At 41.5% G+C, this 18,327-nt stretch overlaps 1 protein-coding gene across 4 annotated transcripts in view; it reads left to right on the top strand.

Annotated features, from left to right (window-relative positions):
* MCOLN2 (mucolipin TRP cation channel 2) overlaps nucleotides 1-18,107 on the top strand; it is a 64,920-nt gene extending 46,813 nt beyond the window's left edge. For all 4 annotated transcript variants that reach the window (XM_079139690.1, XM_079139689.1, XM_079139692.1 and 1 more), the window contains 3 exons: nucleotides 5,955-6,161; nucleotides 7,406-7,527; nucleotides 17,269-18,107. In XM_079139690.1, the coding sequence (XP_078995816.1) occupies nucleotides 5,955-6,161; nucleotides 7,406-7,527; nucleotides 17,269-17,305 (366 nt within the window). In that variant the 3' untranslated portion in view covers nucleotides 17,306-18,107. The remainder of the gene's footprint in view (nucleotides 1-5,954; nucleotides 6,162-7,405; nucleotides 7,528-17,268) is intronic.
* The last annotated feature ends 220 nt before the right edge of the window (nucleotides 18,108-18,327 follow it).

Genomic DNA, 18,327 nt, shown 5'->3' with positions numbered 1-18,327 from the left:
CATTGGCCCTACCACCTCAGGACAAAGGGTGGCATTTTCTTTGTTTCCCCACTCCTGTCTTACCTACCCCATCATTATTCTGGAAGGTGCTCAATTAATGTCACTTGAATTTTACTAAATGTCACTTGAATTTTACTAAATGGCTACCATTTTCAAGTGTTTTTGGTTAGGCCTGGTATTCAAGTTCTTTATCTCCCTTACTGTGCTAACCCTCTTAAGTTAGCTTTCTGTCACTACCAAAAAATACTGAGAGAATCAACTTTAAAAGAGACAAAGGTTTGTTTTCATTCAGCTTCAGAGGTTTCAGTTCTTGGTCACTTGGCCCTATTGCTTTGGGCCTGTGGCAAGGCATCATGACAGGATGCATGGCAGAGGAAGTCTGTTCTCATGGCAGCCAGGAAGGAAAGGAGACAGGAACGGTCTGGGGTCCCAGCAACCTCTTCAGTGGCCCACCCCTGATGACCTACCTGCCTCCCACTTGGCCCCACTGCTTGAAAGTTTCACCTCCTCCCAGTAGTGCACAGGCTAGCAATCTGACCTTTAGCACCTGGGAATTGTCTTCCAAGAACAATTCAGATCAAAACTCTAGTACCTCCCTTCCCCTTCTCTTTGGGGAAATATTATCCTTTTATAGAAAATAGAAACCGTAATATATTAAATTTTTCTGGGGTTACCCAGAGAGGGAATGGATTCAAACCCTGATGTGCCTGACCTTAGTACAAAGGCTTTAACTGGTGCCTGTAGGGCTTTTCTTGGTATTATCTAAAACAGACCATTATAAAAGAGCATTTGGTTTGACCCAAAGAACAAGGTGGTACTTCTAGATCAACAGTGAGAGAAAAGTCACAGGAATCAGTCTTACTCTCTTGATGTGTGTTAAGATCACTTAGTGGAAAATTATTTGCTTGATGAACCTCATTTCCATATGTCCAGTTTTGTCCTTTCAAGGGGTCTAGGTGAAATTGGGATGCTCTTGGCCAGCACTATCCAATAAAAATGTGACACAAATGACAAATGGGAGACATGTGTACACTTCAAAATATTCCAGTAGCACACCAAAAAATAAAGAAGAAATTAATTTTATTTCATTTTAAATCTAGTATAGCAAAATATTATTTTAGCATGTAAGCAATGCTAAATATTAAGATATTTCACATTCCTTTTTTTTCATACTAAGTCTTTGAAATCTAGTGTCTATTTTGTCCTCATTGCACATCTCAATTAAGACAAGCTACATATTAGGTGCTCAAGAGTCACAATGTGGCAGGTGGCTACCATTTTGGACATTATACCTGTACACACCTTTCTCACTTCATGTCAGCTTCTCTGTCCCTCTTGGGGAATACAGGCATGAAGAGTGACCCTCGAATTTCCCAGCAGGTCTGTTTATAGCATCCCTCTCTTATCTGTAGTCAGGCTGATGACTGGGAACATTTAGTTTAGTTAATTCAGTAGATGCACAAGTCAGGTTCTGAAATTTTATGCTTTTCTGCTCCATATTGCTGCTACTTTTAATCTGAAGTTTGAAAATTTTTACTGCTCCCTGTACCACCACTCCTAAATTAATCCAAAGTGTCAGACTTTTCAGATTCTTCCAATAGCCATTGAATCAGAGGATCTTCAGTGTTACCCAAAACCCTGAAGAGCTGAGCATCACAGCAAGTATTTTCTATTATTTTAAAATCATAGTAACCTTAAGGGTTAAAGCTAATTCTTTCTTCAAAACAAGTAAATAAAGAGGAGATATCAGGAAAATTATAATTTGGTGCTACTGTTTGGTAGCTGGAGTCTCAAGACATTTGAGCTTCCTGTCTTCCTGTTAGACATCTAATTTCACTGGTTCAGCTGAAGGGGAGCAGAGGTACAAAAAGTGTCCTGCCAATGTTCATTTCTAGCACTAATGGACTTTGGCACCAGGCCTTTTCAAAATGTCTGGGCACAGAGAGCTAAAGACTGTTGATGTTCTTCCAGACCTCATCTTGAATTATTAAACATCACACTAATGTGGCTTTTATATTTCCAGGGACTTTTTTTTTTTTTTTTTTACTTTGAGGGATAAATAATAGTCTTGCATCGTTCACATCTTACAAATGAAAAGACCAAGGCATTGAAAATTATTGGACATTGCTGATGTCTTGAATATAATTCTGCAGACCTGATAATTATACCTTTATGCTCCCAAGGCCTCTGGTTTTAGCCAAGTACCTCTTATTCAAAAGAAAAGCTAGTTAGTTAAAACATATTATCTACATGTTGCATGAGATTCTGGTCTTCAGCTCTTGAAACAAACTTTTATATCCTCCAACATGAGCTATTGAAAGTTATGTTTGTATTTAATTGAAAGTTCTTTTTGGAGCAATCACAAAATTATCATTTATGAAATGAATGTTTGAGTTCTCAGTGTGATCCTGTAGAAACTACGGGGACTTTTTATGGAAATACCCATTTAATGTTTATTAAATGTCTGCAGTGCACCAGACTTTGTCAGTTTCTTCTAGACTGAGCTCTTGGGAGGCAGGGACTATGGTTTGTTCTCTGTACCCCGTGTCCAGCCTCAGGACAGGTGGCAGGTGCCCCAAAATTTTTGTTGAAAGAAGTAGCAATACTTACTTTCCAGGGTCTTAAAGCTCTCTTGAATCAAAACCAGTCAGGCACAGTGGTGTACACCTCTAATCCCAGTGGCTTGGGAGGCTGAGGCAGGAAGATCCTGAGTTCAAAGCCAGCCTGAGCAACTTAGCAAGGCCCTAACCAACTGAACAAGACCCTGTCTTTCAATAAAATGCATAAAGCGCTGGGGTTGTGGCTCAGTGGGTAAGGACCCCTGGATTCAATCCCTGGTACAATGCCCCCCAATTAAATGTGGTCCATCTAATTGCAAACACATTATGATGTTACTTTGTGTGTATTTTAAGCTCATTTCTGTGGAATTTGGTCAGTGAAACTGACTCTGATTTATAGCCAATTCTTATAACAGAAATGACAGTGAATTCACCAATTTATTTGGTCTCTGTTTTAATTTTTTGATGGGCTAAAATAATTCTTAGGTGTTCATAGAAGGGAGAGGAATAATGGTTATGAATAATGTTAATGTTGAGACAGACATTGTGTCTAGACTGAAATTAAATAACTACATAGAAAACTAAGAAATTAATATGATAGGTACTGACCAATTAGCTATTTACAGTTCTGAAACCTAAAGCACAAATTGTTAGGGGTTTTTGCAACTTAAGAAAGGAATTGACCAGATTCTTAAAGAAACATTGAGGAATGCCGTGCTGCCAGAGTTGTTACTGACGTCTCTAGAACCAGCTCACACTTCACCTGCCTAAGACTAGTGGACAAGAGGAAAATATTTACACTAGGAATTGCCTGTCTTACTGTGAAATAATCTGCATATTAAGTGCATTGCTCTCCTGGATGTTCCCTACAGGTCTTCAGTTTCTCAAAGTTGTTTATTTAGCAAAAATATGTGTGTGATTATTCTTTGGGGTACCCTCTGCTTTGGCCAGCAACTTCACCCTCCCCAATCTAGCCCATGGGACAGAAGTGTAAGACATGGTGTTTATTAATGGGGGTAGAAAGAAGTGTGCATAAAAGCATTTAAAGACCATTCACAGTTTGCTCTGTAGTCTTGCTGATACAGAGAGCAGACAAAGCCTAAAACTGCCAGGGCAGGCGGTCCTGAAGTAGACTTTGAATTAGTCCTTGAACTTTGACCTGAAGGAAAATACATGAGATGAAGAGAATAAATCCCAGGAGGACATAGAAATGGGCCTGGTGCTGTGGGAGGAGGCATGCACAGGACGGTAATATTGACGTGAAGGGAGGCAGTGAGACCTCATGAAGGAGGAACTTACTCCAGACTTCTTGGTTGGGTTTTCACTTTGCATCCAGACTTTGTCTAACCTTAAGCAAGAGAAATGACCTGAAAGCCATCTTCTATGAAGTTGATGTCTCACTACAACTTGGACTGGAAGGTGAAAAGGTTGAAGTGAAAGACACTTCCTTGGAGGTTCCTGTAATAATCCAGTTATAAATGTTGCTATCAGAGTAGAGTTAAAAGGGTGGAGCAGAGAAATTGTGTTGGAAGAACAGACCTTAGAAGATTGAAGGGAAGGAAGATCAATTCCACACATAGTTTTAAGTACTTGTCTATTTTGAAGAAAATGATCGTTTGGTAGGAGATTGGATTCAATGTCAGAAATTGGGAAGTTTGGAAGGAATGTCCCTTTTCCTGGTTAGGGTGATAGGAGGTTTATTTTGTCCCTAGTGAAGAAGTACCAGATATTCATCAAGGGCTTGTGAACCCCCAAAACCACACTGACTTATTGGCCATGCAGGCCCTTGCCCCCAAGGGCAGAAGTATTGGAACTTGGTTCATCTGTTTCTTAAAACTCTATTGTTCCTGGGGATGTAGCTCAGTGGCAGAGCACTTGCCTTGCATATACCAGGCCTTGGGTTCAGCACCAGAAAAAAAAAAATCTGTATTGTCTTTTGTGTTCCTGGTCATTATTATTCTTTTGATAGAAGCTTTTCACAGGTATCTAATGTTTAATCCTCCGACCCTAGAGACAAGCCCATTAAGCACTGCTGTTTGTTCTTAGTGGATGTGGCAAAGTTTGTCAACTGTTCAAATCCAGATGGCTGACAAGGAAGTTCCAAGGTCCCATGGTGTTCCCCCTGGGCTCCTCAACTCCAGGTGCACACCTTCAACTAGACTACCTAGCATGGATATTTCTATGGGGCACTACAGTCTCACCTTGTCTAAATGTGAGCCCTTTAATCATCCCTTCCATCAGCCTTGCCCCAGATACACCTTTCCCGTCTCTGGTCAGGGGCTCTCCAATCTTGCTTAGACTCCCATAGCCTCTGAGTGGCATCCTGCCCTGGACTCTTCCTGTTCTAGATCTTCTGTGTGCTATTGGTTACTTTGAGAAATGGAGACCATGTTCCTCCTCTGGTTTGAATTTCTTTTACTTGCATTTACAGACTGGATTAATCCTGAAGTGTGCAGAGGGCCCAAGGAGGCCCTGTGCAGTGTGATACAGACATCCCTCTCTAGCCCCTGCTCCTGAGGCTCAGTGCCATTCTTCCCCATAGTCACTGAGCATGCCTTTCCCCTCTCCTCTCACTGGGGAGCTACTCATTCTTTGGTCCTGGTCCTGATCTGAGGGTCATTTACCATGTATAGCCCACCCCTGCTGTGCCACAGGGCTTTATCATACATTTTGGCTGTGTGGCCTGTCTACCTGGTAGTGGGGAGTCCTTGGATTAGCCGTATTTAATTATTCCTCCTTCAATACTTACTGCCTCTTGGCAGCCTTTAATTTTTAATGTGCTAAATTACCTGGACCCATGATTAGAATGGGAAATCATGCACTTAGCAAAACTTTTTCATCCTGTATTATGTCCTAGCCTCTTACATATGTTGCTGGTTTTAGTGTCCAACCACCATAGTTCTTTAGAAAGCAGTTTAGCGGGTTGTAGCCTTAAAATATTAACAGCTTAGACCCAGTAACAGGAGAAAACATTGTGCGTAGACATGCTCATTGCATTGTTCTTTACAATAGCAAACCTGGAACATCCAGTGACTGGGAAGTAGTTAAATTTGGCACATCCAAGAAATGGCCTGTTAGATAACAAGCGCTCTCTAAGTGTGACTAAGAAGATGCTTTATTAAATAGAAAAAAAAATCAGGATCCAAATTTATTAGATGAAGTGATCATGAACGTATACAAAACACATGGTAAAAAGCCAAAGGAAACGTCAAGAGATCAGCTCAGAAAGTAGTGGAGTAGGTGTTGAGTAATGTTTTTCTAGTTCTTGTGGTGTTCTGTCTTAAAATGAGCATGTTACTTCTCCTAATGACAAAAGCAGCTTGAAGAAAACCAGTGGGCACCTCTCTGCTCTGCAGCCTACTTTATCTCAGAAGCTGATCTGTTTCCCCCCTGCAGTTTGAAAACCTGAACACAGTCGCTGAGTGCCTGTTTTCCCTTGTCAACGGTGATGACATGTTTGCAACCTTTGCTCAAATCCAGCAGAAGAGCATCTTGGTGTGGCTGTTCAGCCGTCTGTACTTGTATTCCTTCATTAGCCTTTTTATATACATGATTCTCAGCCTGTTTATTGCACTTATTACAGATTCTTATGACACCATTAAGGTAAGTAATTATTGATATTTGCTGCAAAAAATAACCACTGCAAATTCTATATAGATTTGGAATATAGGAAAATATATTTTACTTAAAATATAATTTTATTTAGATTTTGAGGATCTATAGAAAATACACTTTTAGATGCTGGAAATAATTTTGAATATGCCTTTAGGAGAAAGAGCATGTTACCCAGACCTGGTATGTTGGTTTGTAGTTGTGATGGAAAAGGAAATGGGAAAAGAGGTGAGTCCAGTAGCAGGGCAGCTCTCTAGGCACTGATGGACACACCTGCCTGCATGGCTACCTTAGGTGTTGAAATTTCAGGGATGAGAACTGATTACCACCCTGACCACTGTCCAGATATTGCCAGACCTTATACTGGATGCTTTGGCTATTTGCATGGTGCAGGTTTCCTTTAACTCACGAAGGTGAAGGGTTTTTGTTCACCTTAGACCTTCTGATGTGTACTGTGTCCTTTCAGACTGGGCCTATTTCTTTGGTTCATAGCTTGAGGCAAGTTGGTCTCCCCAGGTGCTGGCAGCTCCATAGCAGATGGCTGTGCTTGGAAGACCCTTTAGGGCAAGTGTCTGAACAACACTGGGTATCATGTCAGCACCTTCAGGTGCTGTCCTCTGCTTAACCCTTCCCCAGACTAACTCAGAGGAAAGTCAGGTATTGACTTAGTGGGAATTAGTGTCCAGGTTGGAATGGTGACTAACTCTAGCAACAGGGAGAAGAGCTGCATTCTCTTTCTGTGGAGGTTTGTGTCCTTGAGTGGTAGTGTCCCTGTTCATGGGCAAGCCTCTTTTTGAGGTGGATGACCCCACCAAGTGTGAGAGGAAGGGATCCTAATCCTAGGTTCTTAGTTTCTGCTTGGAAAAATCTACTTTCTTCTGTCTTAGTGGTCAATTTTCCAGGCAGATTCTACCTTGGCAGGTGTGGAGTGGGAGATCTTATATAGTCTTGCAATTAGCATTCTAGCTTTAGACTTTTGACTATTTCCCTCCCTCACTCTCCCTGGCTTTTTTTTCTGGAATTTTCCTTTAGATTGTTCTCTGTTCCCATGGTGGCCCTGGCTTGACTATTCTGGGGCTGACAGATTAATTCATCATTGCTAATATCACTTCTTGGATCTAAGCTTGCACTGTGGGAGACTTTTATTTTAGCAAAGGTGAATTTGGTTTGTTGGCAAAGGGAACAATTTCTCATGCTCTATCAAGAGGGTAACAGCATTGTGTGCTTTTTTAAAGAAATACCAGCAGAATGGATTTCCTGAAACAGATCTGCAGGAATTCCTGAAGGAATGTAGCAACAAAGAGGAGTCTCAGAAAGAGTCCTCAGCCTTCCTGTCCTGCGTCTGCTGTCTGAGGAGGTCAGTATTGTGTTCAGTCTCCACAATTCAGAGATGAGCTACTCCATTGCCTTAGAAAAGGGCTGCTCCAAGCTTAGCACTACACTCTGGATTCAGTTTGTTGTGGGAGATATTTCATCCTTCCTTTCTTTCCTCCTCAAATTGGCTTTTGAAAGGAAATATTTCTTGCAAAACAGGGTTGTGTAGAAAGCTACATGATGTGATTGCAATCTCTTAGGGATATCATGAGTTATTTACAGAAAGGCATGCATTTGATCCCTAAAGCCAAGAGGCAGGACTTTCAAGTGGCCACAGCAAAAGGTCAAAATCCAAACCTGGATTTTGGAGGTGGAGCTCTGGGAATGTCAAAGGTATTTTCCCTTCTTATAGTTTATGGTGCAAATAACCTTGGGCAGAGCAGTAAACCTGTAGAGGCTGCTCTTCACTGGAGAACTGTGCTTTGCTTGCTGTCATATGGACTCAGGAAAATGGCCTCGACCTCAGTGGACAAAGGGTACCACACTGTGGTTTGGGGCTAGAATGGGGGTCAAAGAAGGACAGTTTTCTGAAATGGTCCCATGTGTGTTTTCATCAGAAGTCAGGAGTGGGAGGTTTTAGCTTAAAGTATACCCTACCCATGTTTTTTGAGAAGGATTCTCTAAATCAAATTCCTAAGGAAGATGGGGAAGATAATTGCCACTTAAAACTTCAGGATGGAATTCAAAAGATGGCGGCCTAGAGGGTGGCTGCATTACGTGTTGCTCCAGAACTCAGGATTCAAGAGAGGAGATATTGAGACGCTTGGGACCAACTCAAAGTAGCCGGGTGACTCTCACCCCCTGGGGGGGCATCCCGGATGGGACGGGGGTCCCAGAACGCAGGAAACTTTGTGAAGTAGAACTGCCGGCGAGACGCCCCTCCCCCCGCTGGAGCGCCATAGAGGAGGCCGCTTGGCACAGCGTTGGGACTCGGAGCAGCCACTGGGGCTCCGGCGGCTGCCCGGGGGAGGAGTGGCGGGGAGAACTGTGTGGACTCAGGACACCGGGGCCTGCCCTGAGGAGGAGGAGAGGAGCGTGGCCACTTGGATTCGGAGAGACTGCGCCAGAGCTGCAGGCGGTTGCCAGAGGAGAAGCCGCGCGGCGAGCTGTTTGGAATCAGAACGACGCTTCTGAACCCCGGGGCCTGCCCTGAGGACGAGGAGGAAGAGGAGCAGCCGCTTGGATTCGGGTGACTATACGGGAACTACAGGCGGTTGCCAGAGAAGGGGCTGCGTGGCGAGCTGTTTGGACCCTGACCACTTCTGAACCCCGGGGCCTGCCCGGAGGAGTAGGAGGAGGAGGAGAAGGAGCGCGGCGGGTCCTTTGGACTCGCAGTGACTGCATTAGCGCTCCAGGCGGCTGCTCAGAGGAGAAGGCGAGTGGTGAGTGGTTTGGTCTTAAAGTGACAGCTCCTGAACACAGGGGGGCTGCCTGGAGGAGAAGCGTGGTGGGACGCTTGGTCTTGAGGGACCACACCAGAGCTCCGGGCGGTTGCCCAGAGGACCCGTGCAGCGGGTCACGTGGATTCAGAGCCACTCAGAGGGACTGCTCCTGAACACCCGGGGGGTTATCTGGAGAAGGAGGAGGAACGGGCAGGGTCACTTCGACTCGGAGTGATTGATTGCCCCGGGCTACGGGTGGTTGGTGGGAGGAGGAGGCACGCAGTGAGTTTCTTGGACTCCTAGTGACCGCACCGGCATACTGGGCGGCTGTCTGGAGGAAGAGGCCTGTGGCGGGTCTCTGGGACTCAGAGCGATTGTTCGGGGCCACAGGTGGCTGCTCAGAGGAGGGGCCACGCAGCCAGGCGATTAGGTGCAGAACAGGGTCCCAGGATCTAGGAGGCTTCTGGGTGGAAGAGCCGCACAGAGACAGGCTTAGGGCGGAGCGAAGGTTCCAGGCCTATGGGCAAATTCTCTGAGGAGGGGCAGCCTAAGGAGATTCATCTGCGAAGGGTGAGGCTCCCAGGCCCAGGAGGTAGGGCCGGGCCCCTGGAAACTTTGCAGAGGAAGGCAGCCCAGCCCAGGCAGTAGATGTAAATTGAGGGGAACCTCTAGGAGGAAACTGACCAGCGAGACCTCCCCACCGGGTGAGTCTTCCCTGCTGGGTGAGGTTTCCCACAAGGACGGTAAAACCAGAGGCTCAGGCCCAAACAGGCCTTGCCTCAGCCCACAGCCTAGGTCCCCTTTGGATGACCATTGGTCAACAAGTGGAGGCACCTCTGCCCACTAGCAGGGAATATACCCCACCTGAAGGCCACCACTCCTAGAGAGGCAGCTTCCTTGTGGAGCACCGCATTATCAACCTCCTCCAAGACTTCAGCCTACTGAAGGCTAAGAGGGGATATATATAGAAATCTTCAGGGTCATTGTAAATCAACAGAGGAAATCTGCAATATCTCAGCGGTCCACTGATATCTGAACAACATGAGAAAACAAGGAAAGAAAATGCTGCAAACAAATCTAGATGTTACATCAATAAAACCCAATGACAGCATGGCAGAAGAAATGACAGAAAAGGAGTTCAGAATGTACATAATTAAAATGATCAGAGAAGCAAACGAGGAGATGAAAGAGCAAATGCAAGCATTGAATGATGAGATGAAAGAGCAAATGCAAGCATTGATTGATCGCACCAATCGACAGTTAAAAGAGCAAATACAGGAAGCAAAAGATCATTTCAATAAAGAGTTAGAGATATTGAAAAAAAACCAAACAGAAATCCTTGACATGAAGGAAACAATAAACCAAATTAAGAACTCCATAGAAAGCATATCCAATAGGATAGAACACCTGGAAGACAGAACCTCAGACATTGAAGACAAAATATTTAACCTTGAAAACAAAGCTGAACAAACAGAGAAGATGGTAAGAAATCATGAACAGAATCTACAAGAACTATGGGATATCATGAAAAGGCCAAATTTAAGAATTATTGGGATTGAGGAAGGCCTAGAGAAACAAGCCAAAGGAATGAACAACCTATTCAATGAAATAATATCAGAAAATTTCCCAAATCTGAAGAATGAAATGGAAAATCAAGTTCAAGAGGCTTACAGGACTCCAAATACACAAAATTACAACAGACCCACGCCAAGGCACATTATAATGAAAATACCTAACATACAAAATAAAGACAGAATTTTAAAGGCTGTGAGAGAAAAGAACCAAATTACATTCAGGGGGAAACCAATACGCATATCAGCAGATTTTTCAATCCAGACCCTAAAAGCTAGAAGGTCCTGGAACAACATTTTTCAAGCCCTGAAAGAAAATGGATGCCAACCAAGAATCTTATACCCAGCAAAACTTACCTTCAAATTTGACGATGAAATAAAATCCTTCCATGATAAACAAAAGCTAAAAGAATTTACAAAAAGAAAGCCAGCATTACAGAACATTCTCAACAAAATATTCCATGAGGAAGAGATGAAAAACAAAGAAGCAAATCAGCAAAGGGAGGAATTATCCTAAAGGAATTGTCAAATAAAGGAGGAAACAAGTTGTGTCAAACAAATAAATAAACAAAATTTTAAAAATGAACCAAATGACCGGGAAACCAAATCATTTCTCTATAATAACCCTGAACGTTAATGGCCTGAATTCATCAATCAAAAGACATAGACTGGCAGACTGGATTCAAAAGAAAGATCCAACAATATGTTGCCTGCAAGAGACTCACCTCATAGAAAAAGATACCCATAGATTAAAGGTGAAAGGATGGGGAAAAACATACCATGCACATGGACTCAGCAAAAAAGCTGGAGTATCCATCCTCATTTCAGATAATGTGGACTTCAAGCCAAAGTTAGTCAGAAGGGATAAAGAAGGTCATTTCATACTGCTTAAGGGAAGCATAAATCAGCAAGATATAACAATCATAAACATCTATGCCCCAAACAGTGGCTCATCTATGTATGTCAAACAAATCCTTCTCAATTTCAGAAACCAAATAGACCACAACACAATAATACTAGGTGATTTTAACACGCCGCTCTCACCACTGGACAGATCTTCCAGACAAAAATTGAGCAAAGAAACCATAGATCTCAACAACACAATCAATAATTTAGACTTAACGGACATTTATAGAATATTCCATCCAACCAAGAGTGAATACACTTTCTTCTCAGCAGCACATGGATCCTTCTCTAAAATAGACCATATATTATGCCACAAAGCTAATGTTAGCAAATACAAGAAGATAGAGACACTAGCATGTATTCTATCAGATCATAATGGATTGAAGTTAGAAATAAATGAAAGAGTAAAACACAGAAACTATTCCAACATCTGGAGATTAAACAATATGCTATTATATGATGAATGGATAACAGAAGATATTAGGAAGGAAATTAAAAAATTCTTAGAGGTAAATGAGAACAAAGAAACATCATATCAAAACCTCTGGGACACTATGAAAGCAGTACTTAGAGGGAAATTTATTTCATGGAGCGCATTTAATAAAAGAAGTAAAACTCAACAAATAAACAACCTAACACTACAGCTCAAAGCCTTAGAAAAAGAAGAACAGAACAGCACCAAAAGTAGTAGAAGACAGGAAATTGTTAAACTCAGAGCTGAAATCAATGAAATTGAAACAAAAGAAACAATACAAAAAATTGACAAAATAAATAGTTGGTTCTTCGAAAAAATAAACAAAATTGATAAACCTTTAGCCACACTAACAAAGAGAAGACGAGAGAAAACCCAAATCACTAAAATTCGGAATGAACAAGGAAATATCACTACAGACAGGATGGAAATACAAAACATAATTAGAAGCTATTTTGAAAATCTATACTCCAACAAAATAGAAAATTTCGAAGACATCAACAGGTTTCTAGAGACATATGAATTGCCTAAACTGAATGAGGAGGACATAAACAATTTAAATAGACCAATTTCAAGTACTGAAATAGAAGAAGTCATCAAAAGCCTACCAACAAAGAAAAGTCCGGGACCAGATGGGTTCTCAGCCGAGTTCTACAAAACCTTTAAGGAAGAGCTCATTCCAATACTTCTCAAAGTATTCCATAAAATAGAAGAGGAGGGAACCCTCCCAAACTCATTCTATGAAGCCAATATCACACTGATACCTAAACCAGACAGAGACTCATCAAGGAAAGAAAATTTCAGACCAATATCCTTAATGAACATCGACGCAAAAATTCTCAACAAAATTTTAGCAAATCGCATACAAAAACATATTAAAAAGATAGTGCACCATGATCAAGTGGGTTTCATCCCAGGGATGCAAGGTTGGTTCAACATCAGGAAATCAATAAACGTAATTCACCATATTAATAGACTTAAAGTCAAGAATCACATGATTATTTCAATAGACGCAGAAAAAGCATTTGATAAAATACAGCACCCCTTCATGCTCAAAACACTAGAAAAAATAGGGATAGTGGGAACATTCCTTAATATTGTAAAGGCCATTTATGCTAAGCCCATGGCTAATATCATTCTAAATGGTGAAAAGCTGAAAGCATTCCCCCTAAAAACTGGAACAAGGCAGGGATGCCCTCTTTCACCACTTCTATTCAACATCGTTCTTGAGACTCTGGCCAGAGCAATTAGACAAACCAAAGAAATTAAAGGGATACGAATTGGGAAAGAAGAACTCAAACTATCCCTGTTCGCTGATGACATGATTATATATTTAGAGGAACCTGGAAATTCCACCAGAAAACTCTTAGAACTCATAAGTGATTTCAGTAAAGTAGCAGGTTACAAGATCAATGCCCATAAATCCAACGCATTTTTATACATAAGTGATGAATCTTCAGAAAGAGAAATTAGGAAAACTACCCCATTCACAATAGCCTCGAAAAAAATAAAATACTTGGGAATCAATCTCACAAAAGAGGTGAAAGACCTCTACAATGAGAACTATACAACACTAAAGAAAGAAATTAAAGAACACCTTAGAAGATGGAAAGATCTTCCATGTTCTTGGATAGGAAGAATTAATATTGTCAAAATGGCCATACTACCTAAAGTGCTATACAAATTCAATGCAATTCCAATTAAAATCCCAATGACGTACCTTACAGAAATAGAGCAGGCAATTATGAAATTCATCTGGAAGAATAAGAAACCCAGAATAGCTAAAGCAATCCTTAGCAGGAAGAGTGAAACAGGGGGTATTGCAATACCAGATCTTCAACTCTACTACAAAGCAATAGTAACAAAAACGGCATGGTATTGGTACCAAAATAGAAAGGTAGATCAATGGTACAGAATAGAGGACACGGACACAAACCCAAATAAATACAATTTTCTCATACTAGACAAAGGGGCCAAAAATATGCAATGGAGAAAAGATAGCCTCTTCAACAAATGGTGCTGGGAGAATTGGAAATCCATATGCAACAGAATGAAACTAAACCCATATCTCTCACCATGCACGAAACTAAACTCAAAATGGATTAAGGACCTCGGAATCAGACCAGAGACCCTGCAGATTATAGAAGAAAAAGTAGGTCCAAATCTTCATCTTGTTGGTCTAGGACCAGACTTCCTTAACAGGACTCCCATAGCACAAGAAATAAAAGCTAGAATCAACCACTGGGATAGATTCAAACTAAAAAGCTTTCTCTCAGCAAAGGAAACTATCAGCAATGCGAAGAAAGAGCCTACAGAGTGGGAGAATATCTTTGCCAATCATACTTCAGATAGAGCACTAATCTCCAGAATCTATAAAGAACTCAAAAAACTCTACTCCAAGAATTCAAACAGTCCAGTCAACAAATGGGCTAAGGAAATGAATAGACACTTCACAGAAGAAGATCTACAAGCAATCAACAAACATATGGAAAAATGTTCAACATCTCTAGTAATAAGAGAAATGCAAATCAAAACCACCCTAAGGTTCCATCTCACCCCAATTAGAATGGCGATTATCAAGAATACGAGCAACAACAGGTGTTGGCGAGGATGTGGGGAGAAAGGTACACTCATACACTGCTGGTGGGGCTGCAAATTAGTGCAGCCGCTATGGAAAGCAGTGTGGAGATTCCTTAGAAAACTTGGAATGGAACCACCATTTGACCCAGCTATCCCACTCCTTGGCCTATACCCAAAGGACTTAAAATCTGCATACTACAGAAATACAGCCACATCAATGTTCATAGCTGCTCAATTCACAATAGCCAGACTGTGGAACCAACCTAGATGCCCTTCAATTGATGAGTGGATAAAGAAACTGTGGTATATATATACTATGGAATATTACTCAGCCATAAAGAATGATAAAATTATGACATTTGCAGGCAAATGGATGAAATTGGAGAATATCATGCTAAGTGAGATAAGCCAATCTCAAAAAGCCAAAGGACGAATGATATCGCTAATAAGTGGAGGTTGACACATAATGGGGGGGAGGGAAGGGTTAGAGTTAGGGTTAGGGAGGGGGGCAAGTATAGAGGAAGGAACTACTGTATAGAGGGTAAAGAGGGGTGGGAGGGGTGGGGGGAAGGGAAAAAAATAACAGAATGAATCAAACAACATTGCTCTATGTAAATTTATGATTACACAAATGGTATGCCTTTACGCCATGTACTAACAGAGAAACAACATGTATCCCATTTGTTTACAATAAAAAAAAAAAAAATGAAAAAAAAAAAAAAAAAAAAAAAAAAAAAAAACTTCAGGATGTATTTTTCTGTTAATCAATTCATACCGCATCTTGGGATTTGAAATGATACGATTGAGCATATCTAAAGAATGTCTGGTAAATATGAAATGAGGTCTTCTAAGAAGACTTGAGTCTTCAAAAATCACATTCATCCTCTCTGAGCATTAGATTGTTGCTGTGGAAGCTGAGAGAAAGGGAAAATAATTTTCTTAATAGGCTACTGCCTCCTGGGAGTTGGCCTGGGTAAGGAAAGAGTCTCAGAGTTGCTCTTTTCTATTATGTTGTTAAATGTAAGGGGGAAAAATTCACTGGGAAACATAGTTAGTTGTGAATCCTGAAAAAATGACTGATGGGTCTATGGCGTTTACTGTTTGGACCTTGGTTTGCATCATAAAGAGCCCTAGGAGGCTATTAAATGTTTTCTTGTGCAGCCATATAGAATAATGAAAGATTTAAAGGCTGGACTGGAGCTTTTATTGCCAAGACTGGGTGTGACAGGTGAGGAGAAGGGAGCAAACCGAGCAGACCACTGCTGAGGGTTGTTTGGCAGATGCTTGGTATGAAGGAGGGTGTTCCCATTACAGGAATGAAAGAATTTAAGGAAACAAGAGAATTCATCAAGAAACTCTAGAGCAGAACTAGGATGATGAAAGCTTTGATAAAAGAGGATATCAAACAAAACCGAAGAAGCTGTCACCATGTTTGCCCAAAATGTGACTGTGAGTGAAGTTAGCTAGACCTGTAGCACTGGAACCTGGGTCCCATGGCATTGGATGAACCCTGCAGAGAGTAAGTGAAGGCCACAGGGCTTGATGGGAGGAAGTGGATCTTCAGGAGGCTTTGAGAACCAGTGACAGCTTTGACTCCATCAGTAATAAAATTATGCCCCAGTATGCTTAAAAGCTAGGAACAGAAGAACGAATGAAGTTGAGGAAGGCTGTAAATGGATAGTGAATGATGGAGAAGGCTTTCCCTGAGGCAACCCAGGGAACAGAGGCACTGCAGAGATTGGCACCAAGTCCACATTACAGTCCACATCCTTCCATCCCAACTCTGCCTCTGCCAGAATGTGGCTGTGGGCAATCCTTTTCAACAGTGCAGTTCAACAAACCCTCACACATCGATCCTTCTTTGAATTGCTGACAGAGCTCCTAGCCTGATCATCAGAGCACCTGGGTTTTTGTTTGGGGCCTGCCACTAATCAAGTTCTTTCTGTGTCCTCTTCTCAACCTCTTGGTTCTCCACTGGCAAGAAGGTGAGCCATCTGGGTGAGCCAGATGGTCTCTGAAACCTCTTCCAGGAATAAAGTGACATGGCTCTTTGGAGAGATGCTTGGCTAAGTAGATGTGAGTTAAACTTGCCTCTTCTGCAGTGAAGGAGGGAAGCCAGCCTTTGAGCCATTGATAATGCTTTGTTAGAGAAGGGGAAAGGGCGGTCCTAAGAGATGGACAGTTGCTCACAGTTTGTTTCTGCAAACGTCTACTCAGATCTCAAATAATTTAAATTGCCCTTCTTAATCTGTTTTATTCTTACCTAGTTCACCCGCATAACCTATGTGTGCCTAGAATATAGAGTATTCCTGTGTTATGTTTTGGATGTGGTGTCCCACAAAAGCTCATGTGTGAGACAGTGCAAGAAGTTTCATAGATGAAATGATTGGGTTGTAAGAGTCTTAACTCAATCAGTCATTTAATCCCCTGGTAGAGATTAACTGAGTAGTAACTGAAGTGGTAGGGTGTGACTGGAGGGGGTGGAAATTGAGCGTGGCTTTGGGTATATATTTGTATCTGGTAAGTGGAGTCTCTCTCTGCTTCCTGATCACCATGATGTGAGCTCCTTCCCTCCACCACCCTCTCCTGCCTTGCTGTTCAGCCTCACCTGCAGCCCTAGGGAATGGAGCTGGCCTCCTATAGACTAAGACCTCTGAAACTGTGAGCTCTCAAATCAGCTTTTCCTCCTATCATTGTTCTGGTCAGATCCTTTTAGTCACAGCAATGAAAAAGCTGACTAAAACATCCTGTTTCTTTGTAAAGATTTTTGAATCATTGCTCTTTTCTCTTCCTCTTCCCCCTTTCTGTTACAGGAAAGGAAGCGATGACCACCTGATACTTATTAACTGAAATTCTTCTGCTAAAGAACTAAGTGTCGGGCCTCTTTATCTAGCAGCAATGCAAAAGGACTCCCGATTGTCCTGGGTCAGTGATTCCTAAAGGATTGTCTTATTTAATTGTGAATTGGGAAAGAAGAATGATTGTCAGCTGGCTGACCATGACCGAAGTTTCAAACATTGTATAAAAAGTTGGAGGATGAAGAATAGACCACAGGCTGCTGTGGGGCATCAGTGCAATTCAGTAGTGATAATGAAATTCTCTACTTATCTCTTAATTTATGACATGATGATATTGGAATGGAAAAAAATTCAGATTTTAGAGTGTACAAAACAATGATGTTGAAAGTCATGTATTTAAAGGTGCGTGTTTATTGGCAGATAAGGATTTGTATTATTGGTTATATTGGATTTGTATTATTAGTTTCAGAGACATCTGTTGATTTGTGGTCTGCACAGAAATATAGTTGGTTGCAATGCCAAAGTAAGACTCCACGCTGGAGAACTATTAAACCATATAAAGATGACACTCCATTCAACAAAAAGACCTGCAGTAGACAGTTCTTGATCTATTTTCCCACAAGTTTTCTTCTTCAGAATGTTTTAAACTGATGCTTGGGGTAGCAGTGGGATGAATTGGAAACAAAACATGTGGATACCTCGTCACTTGTGCTAATTCCTGATTGTACACACATGACTTGTGGCAGTAATCTGCCACTCATTTTAACCCTGCTCTCCACTGTGGTGGAGACTTAGCTTTGTTAAGGAAATATGGTATATTTTTCCTTAAATAAATTTATTTTTATTGTACCATATTGCACTATTATTGTTTATTAAAGTGTAATATCTTTTAACATCTACCTAGTAAAATATTCAGGTCACATTTCTACAAACTTCCTAATCTATGAAAGAGAGTTCTCATTTTCTGAAAAGCAGGGAAGGAGCTACAGAGGCTAGGATATAGAAGTGATTCAATAAATATTCATGATAATAACTTGAGAGGTTAAGATCTGCATGCATAGATTTATTTCATAC

The sequence above is a fragment of the Sciurus vulgaris genome (assembly GCF_902686455.1).
Source record: "Sciurus vulgaris genome assembly, chromosome: 1".
Classification (NCBI taxonomy): Eukaryota; Metazoa; Chordata; class Mammalia; order Rodentia; family Sciuridae; genus Sciurus; species Sciurus vulgaris.
Note: the sequence above shows the minus strand (reverse complement) of the source record. Positions and strands in the feature narration are given on the sequence as shown.